The 13,792-nt window shown below is 40.6% G+C and overlaps 1 protein-coding gene across 1 annotated transcript in view; it reads left to right on the forward strand.

The window, feature by feature from the left end:
• Positions 1 to 13,792, forward strand: part of LOC121379051 (integrin beta-1-B-like) — a 37,620-nt gene that overhangs the window by 22,015 nt on the left and 1,813 nt on the right. Inside the window, exons 8-11 of the mRNA XM_041507502.1 lie at positions 736 to 845; positions 2,241 to 2,327; positions 10,787 to 10,937; positions 13,365 to 13,472. Of these exons, the coding sequence (XP_041363436.1) occupies positions 736 to 845; positions 2,241 to 2,327; positions 10,787 to 10,937; positions 13,365 to 13,472 (456 nt within the window). The remainder of the gene's footprint in view (positions 1 to 735; positions 846 to 2,240; positions 2,328 to 10,786; positions 10,938 to 13,364; positions 13,473 to 13,792) is intronic.

The raw sequence follows: 13,792 nt of genomic DNA on the forward strand, positions 1-13,792 counted from the left end.
CACGCGAGGTCGGTGTGACTAGTTTACCACTTATCTCTAACGCTGTTTTGTAGGCCCCACGCGAGGTCGGTGTGACTAGTTTACCACTTATCTCTAACGCTGTTTTGTAGGCCCCACGCGAGGTCGGTGTGACTGGTTTACCACTTATCTCTAACGCTGTTTTGTAGGCCCCACGCGAGGTCGGTGTGACTAGTTTACCACTTATCTCTAACGCTGTTTTGTAGGCCCACGCGAGGTCGGTGTGACTAGTTTACCACTTATCTCTAACGCTGTTTTGTAGGCCCCACGCGAGGTCGGTGTGACTAGTTTACCACTTATCTCTAACGCTGTTTTGTAGGCCCCACGCGAGGTCGGTGTGACTAGTTTACCACTTATCTCTAACGCTGTTTTGTAGGCCCACGCGAGGTCGGTGTGACTAGTTTACCACTTATCTCTAACGCTGTTTTGTAGGCCCCACGCGAGGTCGGTGTGACTAGTTTACCACTTATCTCTAACGCTGTTTTGTAGGCCCCACGCGAGGTCGGTGTGACTAGTTTACCACTTATCTCTAACGCTGTTTTGTAGGCCCCACGCGAGGTCGGTGTGACTAGTTTACCGCTTATCTCTAACGCTGTTTTGTAGGCCCCACGCGAGGTCGGTGTGACTAGTTTACCGCTTATCTCTAACGCTGTTTTGTAGGCCCCACGCGAGGTCGGTGTGACTAGTTTACCACTTATCTCTAACGCTGTTTTGTAGGACCCACGCGAGGTCGGTGCGAGTGTGGGACGTGTATTTGTAACGAGGGCTACGACGGCAGTGGCTGTTCCTTTCAACTACCTCCTCAATCCTGTAAGGCAGAAAACGGTGTAAGTCTTTGTTTTCAATATGTTTTCAGCATGGTTGCCATAAAAAATGTAACACTCCACAGATCGTCACAATGCAACGCATAAATCATATTTAGACACACGTCGACTCTCTCGATCTGTCGTAGATTAGTCGTAGATTAGTCGCAGATCAGTCGTAACCCGTCTGCCACTGTGTTCCTATAACAAAAAAAACGTTTTTGATTTGTAACACATTTGCGGTGATCGTCTCCACGTGTTATAGATTATACTGAGTCCAAGCTTTAGGAATATTAGACATGTTACACATTGTAAGACCAAACTGTAAGAATATCAGACAAGTTACATATTAAAGAACGAGGCTTTAGGAATATTAGACATGTTACACATTGTAAGACCAAACTGTAAGAATATCAGACAAGTTACATATTAAAGAACGAGGCTTTAGGAATATTAGACACGTTACAGATTATATTGGGAACAGACATTAGGAATATCAGATGAGTTACATATTAAAGAACGAGGCTTTTGGAATATTAGACACGTTACAGATTATATTGGGAACAGACGAGTTACATATTAAAGAACGAGGCTTTAGGAATATTAGACACGTTACAGATTATATTGGGAAAAGAGTTTAGGAATATTAGACGTGTTACACATTGTAAGACCAAGCTTTAGGAATATCAGACAAGTTACATATTAAAGAACGAGGCTTTAGGAATATTAGACACATTACAGATTATATTGGGAACAGACATTAGGAATATCAGACGAGTTACATATTAAAGAACGAGATTTGGGAATATTAGACACGTTACAGATTATATTGGGAACAGACTTTAGGAATATTAGACGAGTTACATATTAAAGAACCAGGCTTTAGGAATATTAGACAAGTTACAGATTTTGGGACCAGGCTTTAGGAATATTTGTCGAGTTTCACATTATATTGGGACCAGGCTTTAGGAAAACGATGGGAATTTCTGTTTATGGCTACGACATATTCGTTTTTATTTATAAATACTCAATTTTAATATAGAAATTTAAAATTCTCTGTAACTTTCGTAAACAGATATTTTTTTGACCCAATCGTCCTCGTAACGTTTTGTATTATTCAAAGTACATTTGTATCTAGTACAAAAAAACAAGAACAAGTAACATGCTGGATTTCTCAAGCATGCCAGATTAAACAACACGTCCAACAAGGACGTCCATTAACCGGCAAAGAGCTGTAATAGTCGAATACATTTTACTCTGTAGGGTCAAGGTCGTAAAATATTTCTCTTGGCGTTCTTATATTTGTTTTAGTTGATATTTTTTGATGCACATGTTTGAAATGAAAATATAATCAAACAAGGAAAGATTTTATAGAGAAAATATGTATAAGTTTTCATTTTATTTCCATTGTCTTCTCAGCGAACATGCAACGACCGCGGGGTGTGTACGGACGGCGTGTGTCGGTGTTTCCCGCCCTACTGGGGGCCCACCTGTGAAGACTGCTCGGTAAGTGACTTTAAGTGGACTCGGGTACGACGAGAAGGCACACTATAGGGCAGACAACCAGCTATGTCCAGTTCAGTAGCGTCAAGACCAACAACAACACAACAACAACACGATAACACACTATAGGACAGACAACCAGCTATGTCCAGTTCAGTAGCGTCAAGACCAACAACAACACAACAACAACACAACAACAACACGATAACACACTATAGGACAGACAACCAGCTATGTCCAGTTCAGTAGCGTCAAGACCAACAACAACAACAACAACAACACGATAACACACTATAGGACAGACAACCAGCTATGTCCAGTTCAGTAGCGTCAAGACCAACAACAACAACAGCAACAACACGATAACACACTATAAGACAGACAACCAGCTTTGTCCAGTTCAGTAGCGTCAAGACCAACAACAACAACAACAACAACACGATAACACACTATAGGGCAGACAACCAGCTATGTCCAGTTCAGTAGCGTCAAGACCAACAACAACAACAACAACAACAACAACACGATAACACACTATAGGACAGACAACCAGCTATGTCCAGTTCAGTAGCGTCAAGAGCAACAACAACAACAACAACACCACGATAACATACTATAGGACAGACAACCAGCTATGTCCAGTTCAGTAGCGTCAAGACCAACAACAACAACAACAACAACAACAACACGATAACACACTATAGGACAGACAACCAGCTATGTCCAGTTCAGAAGCGTCAAGACCAACAACAACAACAACAACAACACGATAACACACTATAGGACAGACAACCAGCTATGTCCAGTTCAGTAGCGTCAAGACCAACAACAACAACAACAACAACACGATAACACACTATAGGACAGACAACCAGCTATGTCCAGTTCAGTAGCGTCAAGACCAACAACAAAAACAACAACAACAACAACAACAACACGATAACACACTATAGGACAGACAACCAGCTATGTCCAGTTCAGTAGCGTCAAGACCAACAACAACAACAACAACACGATAACACACTATAGGACAGACAACCAGCTATGTCCAGTTCAGTAGCGTCAAGACCAACAACAACAACAACAACAACACGATAACACACTATAGGACAGACAACCAGCTATGTCCAGTTCAGTAGCGTCAAGACCAACAACAACAACAACAACAACACGATAACACACTATAGGACAGACAACCAGCTATGTCCAGTTCAGTAGCGTCAAGACCAACAACAACAACAACAACAACACGATAACACACTATAGGACAGACAACCAGCTATGTCCAGTTCAGTAGCGTCAAGACCAACAACAACAACAACAACAACAACACGATAACACACTATAGGACAGACAACCAGCTATGTCCAGTTCAGTAGCGTCAAGACCAACAACAACAACAACACGATAACACACTATAGGACAGACAACCAGCTATGTCCAGTTCAGTAGCGTCAAGACCAACAACAACAACAACAACAACACGATAACACACTATAGGACAGACAACCAGCTATGTCCAGTTCAGTAGCGTCAAGACAAACAACAACAACAGCAACAACACGATAACACACTATAGGACAGACAACCAGCTATGTCCAGTTCAGTAGCGTCAAGACCAACAACAACAACAACAACAACAACAGGATAACACACTATAGGGCAGACAACCAGCTATGTCCCGTTCAGTAGCGTCAAGACCAACAACAACAACAACAACAACAACACGATAACACACTATAGGACAGACAACCAGCTATGTCCAGTTCAGTAGCGTCAAGAGCAAGAAGAACAACAACAACAACACGATAACACACTATAGGACAGACAACCAGCTATGTCCAGTTCAGTAGCGTCAAGACCAACAACAACAACAACAACAACAACAACACGATAACACACTATAGGACAGACAACCAGCTATGTCCAGTTCAGTAGCGTCAAGACCAACAACAACAACAACAACAACAACACGATAACACACTATAGGACAGACAACCAGCTATGTCCAGTTCAGTAGCGTCAAGAGCAAGAAGAACAACAACAACAACACGATAACACACTATAGGACAGACAACCAGCTATGTCCAGTTCAGTAGCGTCAAGACCAACAACAACAACAACAACAACAACACGATAACACACTATAGGACAGACAACCAGCTATGTCCAGTTCAGTAGCGTCAAGAGCAACAAGAACAACAACAACAACACGATAACACACTATAGGACAGACAACCAGCTATGTCCAGTTCAGTAGCGTCAAGACCAACAACAACAACAACAACAACAACAACACGATAACACACTATAGGACAGACAACCAGCTATGTCCAGTTCAGTAGCGTCAAGACCAACAACAACAACAACAACAACACGATAACACACTATAGGACAGACAACCAGTTTAATGAGGCATAACAGTAGCCAGTTCAGTATGAGGTCAGTAGCGTCAAGCCAACAGCAACAACAACAACAACACGATAACACACTATAGGACAGACAACCAGCTATGTCCAGTTCAGTAGCGTCAAGACCAACAACAACAACAACAACAACAACACGATAACACACTATAGGACAGACAACCAGCTATGTCCAGTTCAGTAGCGTCAAGACCAACAACAACAACAACAACAACAACAACACGATAACACACTATAGGACAGACAACCAGCTATGTCCAGTTCAGTAGCGTCAAGACCAAGAAGAACAACACACCACAACAACAACACGATAACACACTATAGGACAGACAACCAGCTATGTCCAGTTCAGTAGCGTCAAGACCAACAACAACAACAACAACAACAACAACACGATAACACACTATAGGACAGACAACCAGCTATGTCCAGTTCAGTAGCGTCAAGACCAACAACAACAACAACAACAACACGATAACACACTATAGGACAGACAACCAGCTATGTCCAGTTCAGTAGCGTCAAGGCCAACAGCAACAACAACAACAACACGATAACACACTATAGGACAGACAACCAGCTATGTCCAGTTCAGTAGCGTCAAGACCAACAACAACAACAACAACAACAACACGATAACACACTATAGGACAGACAACCAGCTATGTCCAGTTCAGTAGCGTCAAGACCAACAACAACAACAACAACAACACGATAACACACTATAGGACAGACAACCAGCTATGTCCAGTTCAGTAGCGTCAAGACCAACAACAACAACAACAACAACAACACGATAACACACTATAGGACAGACAACCAGCTATGTCCAGTTCAGTAGCGTCAAGACCAACAACAACAACAACAACAACAACAACAACACGATAACACACTATAGGACAGACAACCAGCTATGTCCAGTTCAGTAGCGTCAAGACCAACAACAACAACAACAACAACACGATAACACAGTATAGGACAGACAACCAGCTATGTCCAGTTCAGTAGCGTCAAGACCAACAACAACAACAACACGATAACACACTATAGGACAGACAACCAGCTATGTCCAGTTCAGTAGCGTCAAGACCAACAACAACAACAACAACAACACGATAACACACAATAGGACAGACAACCAGCTATGTCCAGTTCAGTAGCGTCAAGACCAACAACAACAACAACAACAACACGATAACACACTATAGGACAGACAACCAGCTATGTCCAGTTCAGTAGCGTAGCGTCAAGATCTAACAGTACAGACAACAACAACAACAACAACAACACGATAACACACTATAGGACAGACAACCAGCTATGTCCAGTTCAGTAGCGTCAAGACCAACAACAACAACAACAACACGATAACACAATATAGGGCAGACAACCAGCTATGTCCAGTTCAGTAGCGTCAAGACCATCAACAACAACAACAACAACACCACACTATAGGACAGACAACCAGCTATGTCCAGTTCAGTAGCGTCAAGACCAACAACAACAACAACAACAACAACACGATAACACACTATAGGACAGACAACCAGCTATGTCCAGTTCAGTAGCGTCAAGACCAACAACAACAACAACAACAACACGATAACACACTATAGGACAGACAACCAGCTATGTCCAGTTCAGTAGCGTCAAGACCAACAACAACAACAACAACAACAACAACACGATAACACACTATAGGACAGACAACCAGCTATGTCAACAACAACAACAACAACAACACGATAACACACTATAGGACAGACAACCAGCTATGTCCAGTTCAGTAGCGTCAAGACCAACAACAACAACAACAACAACAACAACACGATAACACAATATAGGACAGACAACCAGCTATGTCCAGTTCAGTAGCGTCAAGACCAACAACAACAACAACACGATAACACACTATAGGACAGACAACCAGCTTTGTCCAGTTCAGTAGCGTCAAGACGAACAACAACAACAACAACAACACGATAACACACTATAGGACAGACAACCAGATATGTCCAGTTCAGTAGCGTCAAGACCAACAACAGCAACAACACGATAACACACTATAGGGCAGACAACCAGCTATGTCCAGTTCAGTAGCGTCAAGACCAACAACAACAACAACACGATAACACACTATAGGACAGACAACCAGCTATGTCCAGTTCAGTAGCGTCAAGACCAACAACAACAACAACAACAACAACACGATAACACACTATAGGGCAGACAACCAGCTATGTCCAGTTCAGTAGCGTCAAGACCAACAACAACAACAACAACAAGACGATAACACACTATAGGGCAGACAACCAGCTATGTCCAGTTCAGTAGCGTCAAGACCAACAACAACAACAACAACAACACGATAACACACTATAGGACAGAGAACCAGCTATGTCCAGTTCAGTAGCGTCAATACCAATAACAACAACAACAACAACAACAACACGATAACACACTATAGGACAGACAACCAGCTATGTCCAGTTCAGTAGCGTCAAGACCAACAACAACAACAACACGATAACACACTATAGGACAGACAACCAGCTATGTCCAGTTCAGTAGCGTCAAGACCAACAACAACAACAACAACAACAACACGATAACTCACTATAGGACAGACAACCAGCTATGTCCAGTTCAGTAGCGTCAAGATCAACAACAACAACAACACGATAACACACTATAGGACAGACAACCAGCTATGTCCAGTTCAGTAGCGTCAAGACCAACAACAACAACAACAACAACACGATAACACACTATAGGACAGACAACCAGCTATGTCCAGTTCAGTAGCGTCAAGACCAACAACAACAACAACAACACGATAACACACTATAGGACAGACAACCAGCTATGTCCAGTTAAGTAGCGTCAAGACCAACAACAACAACAACAACAACAACAACACGATAACACACTATAGGACAGACAACCAGCTATGTCCAGTTCATTAGCGTCAAGACCAACAACAACAACAACACGATAACACACTATAGGACAGACAACCAGCTATGTCCAGTTCAGTAGCGTCAAGACCAACAACAACAACAACAACAACACGATAACACACTATAGGACAGACAACCAGCTATGCCCAGTTCAGTAGCGTCAAGACCAACAACAACAACAACAACAACACGATAACTCACTATAGGACAGACAACCAGCTATGTCCAGTTCAGTAGCGTCAAGATCAACAACAACAACAACACGATAACACACTATAGGACAGACAACCAGCTATGTCCAGTTCAGTAGCGTCAAGACCAACAACAACAACAACTCGATAACACACTATAGGGCAGACAACCAGCTATGTCCAGTTCAGTAGCGTCAAGACCAACAACAACAACAACAACAACACGATAACACACTATAGGACAGACAACCAGCTATGTCCAGTTCAGTAGCGTCAAGACCAACAACAACAACAACAAGACGATAACACACTATAGGGCAGACAACCAGCTATGTCCAGTTCAGTAGCGTCAAGACCAACAACAACAACAACAACAACACGATAACACACTATAGGACAGACAACCAGCTATGTCCAGTTCAGTAGCGTCAATACCAATAACAACAACGACAACAACACGATAACACACTATAGGACAGACAACCAGCTATGTCCAGTTCAGTAGCGTCAAGACCAACAACAACAACAACAACAACACGATAACACACTATAGGACAGACAACCAGCTATGTCCAGTTCAGTAGCGTCAAGACCAACAACAACAACAACACGATAACACACTATAGGACAGACAACCAGCTATGTCCAGTTCATTAGCGTCAAGACCAACAACAACAACAACAACACGATAACACACTATAGGACAGACAACCAGCTATGTCCAGTTCAGTAGCGTCAAGACCAACAACAACAACAACAACAACACGATAACACACTATAGGATAGACAACCAGCTATGTCCAGTTCAGTAGCGTCAAGACCAACAACAACACAACGATAACAACAAAACGATAACAACAAAACAAATAAAAACAAACAATATAAAAAACACAAAAGCCCCCAAACAAACGGAAAAAACCTCACAACAACAAAAACAATAAACCCCCCAAAACCCGAACAACAACCAGACCCGAACATGTTTTGAAAACAGTTTGTTTTGTTTAACGATACCACTGGAGCATATTGATTAACTGATCATCGGTTGTTGGATGTCAAACATGTAGTAATTCTGATTCGTAGTCATCAGAGGAAACCCGCTACATTTTTTCTAATGCAGCAAGATATCTTTTATATGCACTTCCCCACAGACAGGAAAGCACATACCATGGCATTTATCCAGTTGTGGTGCACTGGCTGTAACGAGAAAACCCACCAATCAGCTGAATGGATCTACCGAGATGGTTCGATCCTGCGACGCAAGCACCTCAAGCGAGCACTCAACCGACTGAGCTAAATCTCGCCCACGAACATGTTTTAATGTTTTATTTAAATAAAATAAACTAAAGCCCGTAAGGAAATCAGTTTTTCTTATGTTTTCAAATCACGCAGCTGTCCGTGATTCCGTGATGATATATGTCCATCCCCAACCAAAACAGAAAGTATTTTAATGTCCTGTGTTATACAGTGGTGCTACACAAGATATCGAATGGTAGATATTTCAATGTCTTGTTTTATACAGTGGTGTTACACAAGATATCGAATGGTAGATATTTTAATGTCTTGTTTTATACAGTGGTGTTACACAAGATATCGAATGGTAGATATTTCAATGTCTTGTTTTATACAGTGGTGCTACACAAGATATCGAATGGTAGATATTTCAATGTCTTGTTTTATACAGTGGTGCTACACAAGATATCGAATGGTAGATATTTTAATGTCCTGTGTTATACAGTGGTGCTACACAAGATATCGAATGGTAGATATTTCAATGTTTTGTTTTATACAGTGGTGTTACACAAGATATCGAATGGTAGATATTTCAATGTCTTGTTTTATACAGTGGTGCTACACAAGATATCGAATGGTAGATATTTTAATGTCCTGTGTTATACAGTGGTGCTACACAAGATATCGAATGGTAGATATTTCAATGTCTTGTTTTATACAGTGGTGTTACACAAGATATCGAATGGTGGATATTTCAATGTCCTGTGTTATACAGTGGTGCTACACAAGATATCGAATAGTAGATATTTTAATGTCGTGTTTTATACAGTAGTGCTACAGAAGATATTGAATAGTTGATATTTTTAATGTTCTGTTTTATACAGTAATGCTACACAAGATATCGAATGGTAGATATTTCAATGTCTTGTTTTATACAGTGGTGCTACACAAAATATAGAATGGTAGATATTTTAATGTCTTGTTTCATACAGTGGTGCTACAGACGATACTGTAGATATTGTTAATGTGTTGTTTTATACAGTGGTGCTACAGAAGATGTTGTAGATATTGTTAATATGTTGTTTTATACAGTGGTGCTACAGAAGATAGTGTAGATATATTAATTTCTTGTTTATACAGTGGTGCTACAGAAGATATTGTAGATATATTAATTTCTTGTTTATACAGTGGTGCTACAGAAGATATTTAATATCTTGTTTTATACAGCGATGCCATAGAAAATATTGTTAATGTGTTGTTTTATACAGTGGTGCTACAACAGATATTATCAAATGGTAGATATTTCAATGTCTTGTTTTATACAGTGGTGCTACACAAGATATCGAATGGTAGATATTTTAATGTCTTGTTTCATACATTGGTGCTACAGAAGATACTGTAGATATTGTTAATGTGTTGTTTTATACAGTGGTGCTACACAAGATATTGTAGATATATTAATTTCTTGTTTATACAGTGGTGCTACAGAAGATATTGTAGACATATTAATTTCTTGTTTATACAGTGGTGCTACAGAAGATATTTAATATCTTGTTTTATACAGCGATGCCATAGAAAATATTGTTAATGTGTTGTTTTATACAGTGGTGCTACAGCAGATACTGTTGATATTATTAATGTCGTGTTTTATACAGTGGTGCTACAGAAGGTGCTGGTTGCTAGAGAAATGCGCCGAGTGCCTGGCGTTCGCTACAGGACAGTACGTACCTACTCGATGTCGTGAAAAGTGCTCTCGCTACCGACTTCACATGGCTGGTGAATGGAATGGTACCAGTCCTGATCGCAGTGAGTTCGTTATTCCGGGCCGTAAACACCAAAGAGATGTCAGTGGCTGAATCACAGCTCCAGCGGGTCACACAGAGGGGGTTGGAGCAAATCCTTAAATTACCACAGAAAAGATAGAGATATTTGGGCAAAATGAGGTTACCTAACTCCTTTTCACGATGTATTTCCACGATTTTACCCACAATATTAGCTGTAATCTATGTACAAAATGCGTAATGGTTCGTTTGCAGCCTCATATAGCCGTTTGACATGATAATATGAATACTAGTCAATGTTGTTATCCAGACTGAGACATTTTTAATGATTTTGGGCAAGAATCATTCTGATACAAAACTGGGAGCCCGTACTCCTATGGATTACAGAACTAATCAGCCTATCGTGTATTTACGAACAATAAACACGGTAACCTAAAACATTGCCGCCGTTCTCCAGATCCCAATAAAGCAGGCTTGAGGCCACCCATAGAAAAAAAAAAACTTCTGCCCACAGTTAAAGGGACACTCCTCAGTTTGCTGCATTGTAAGATGTTTTCGACTAATAAAATATTTCTACAAATAAACTTACATATTAAATATATTTTCTGGTTTAGTATATCAGTGTCTGTATATTCAATGTGTTTCTGGTCGTCTTAATATTTGTAAGAAGCCCAAACTGGATTTTGTCTTCAAATAATTACGTACGTACGAAACAAATTTATTTTTGGAAATAAAATGAAATTTAACCTAATACAAATAGTAGAATCATCAGAAACACGTTTAATATACAGCCACTGATATTTTATGCAAAACAATATATTTGATATGTAATTACAATCGTTAAAAAGTCTCTGTTAGTCGATAACATCTTAAAAAGTCCCGCAAACTGAGGAATGTCTCTTTAAAGCCATTTCATGTATCGTTCCAACTGACGAGGTAAATACATTTGTGTCATATAATATGGTGGATGGCATTTATGCTTTAGAGAATAAAAATCAATAACAAACACCAACCAAAACAAACAAAACAGTTGAAATGTAATTATGTTGTAGCGATCAAACATTCAATTAAACTAGTTTTCTTAAAGCAGTCTTCATTATTCTAAATATTACACATACCAATTTTAGCGACCTTTGTGAAATAAATCATTATAGTTGTAACATTCGCTGTAATGCTATTTCCGTTGCAATAAAAAGGTAGTTTTATTTGTATAAATGATATTCTGTCTAGCTCCAGGCACCCAGTTCGCTTAAAGCTACATTCTGTGGTTCACAACCTGTAATATTGTTTAACGACACCACTAGAGCATATTTGATCGATTAGTCGTCGGCACCTGCTACATTTCCACATCAGAGCAAGGGATCTTATGCGGGTTTCCTCTCATGGAACATTGCGTTTCCTCGCATTTTAATCGTCCTTGCCCCCAGACCCCTCTAGATTTCCCCTTTTTTTACAGTTCACTAATTCCCACCCCTGATGTATGTACTTTCCCAGAGACGGGATAGCAGACACGATGGCCTTTGATGTACCAATCGTGGGCCAGTTGTGGTGACGAGACAAGAAGAATGGGTCCACAAAGGATACTAGACCCCGCCCATATTTCACTGAGGCAAATAGTCCTTAATGAAGTATCATTACAAACAAGTGCTGTACATAATGCAGAGTTATATATTAATGGCCAATAATCGGATAAGAACATGAATTACAGAAAGCAGGTTTAGAACAATAGTTACGAACCTTTGTTCACGCGGTCTACGTGCATGTAAAAAAAAAGAAGAAAGGAAATGTTTTATTTAACGACGCACTCAGCACAGTTTATTTACGGATATATGGAAGGAAGGAAGAAAATGGTTTATTTAACGACGCACTCAGCACATTTTATTTTCGGATATATGGAAGGAAGGAAATGGTTTATTTAACGACGTACTCAGCACATTTTATTTACGGTTATATGGCGTCGGACATATTGTTAAGGACCACACAGATATTGAGAGAGCAAACCCGCTGTCGCCACTTCATGGGCTACTCTTTTTGATTAGCAGCAAGGGATCTTTCATATGCACTATCCCACAGACAGGGTAGTTCATACCACGGCCTTTGACATGCCAGTCGTGATGCACTGGCTGGAACGAGAAATAGCCCAATGGGCCCACTGACGGAGTTCAATCACAGACCGACCGCGCATCGAGCGAGCGCTTTACCACTGGGCTACGTCCCGCCCCTGTCCATGTACAGGAAACACTCACGGCATGTAATCTCGTATATGGGGACTTGGCCGTCTGACCCCGCCGTGGCGCCCAACCATTTGACGTCTGTTTCACATTCACACGTTTGAAGGTGACCTAGATTGTACATGAAATAATACAGCCTGTGTAGCATATTCATGTCATGTTAAAATGTCTCACACAATTCTTAGCTAGTTTGGAGTTGTCAGTAATTTGTTCTTTGACAGTTTCAGCGGAGAAGATGCCGTGTGTTGGAAGGGACGGACGCGGGTGTGTTTACGAGTTTACCTACTTCTACCACGACAGAATCCTCACGTTTATAGTTTCAAGAAAACGTAAGGATCCCTTGTTGTTGGAACGTCATTAACGATTCATAGCTTCAAAATTATTATAGAGTTCGGATGATGAACGTTTTTGTAAATATTAGATTTTAGTGATTGGACGACTTTATTTAGATATCACTGAATGATTTTGTTTTGTCTTGTAACTCCGCTACGACGATTGTCAGCAAAGCTTTTCAGACACTGATTGATCCTGTGTCTGTTCGTTTGTCCGTCCATTTACGTTACCCGTGACGTCCCTCCATTAACGTTTATCTTGACATCCATCCATTAACGTTACCCTTGACGTCCGTCCATTAACGTTATTCTTGACG

Source organism: Gigantopelta aegis, chromosome 2 (genome assembly GCF_016097555.1).
Source record: "Gigantopelta aegis isolate Gae_Host chromosome 2, Gae_host_genome, whole genome shotgun sequence".
Taxonomy (NCBI): Eukaryota; Metazoa; Mollusca; class Gastropoda; order Neomphalida; family Peltospiridae; genus Gigantopelta; species Gigantopelta aegis.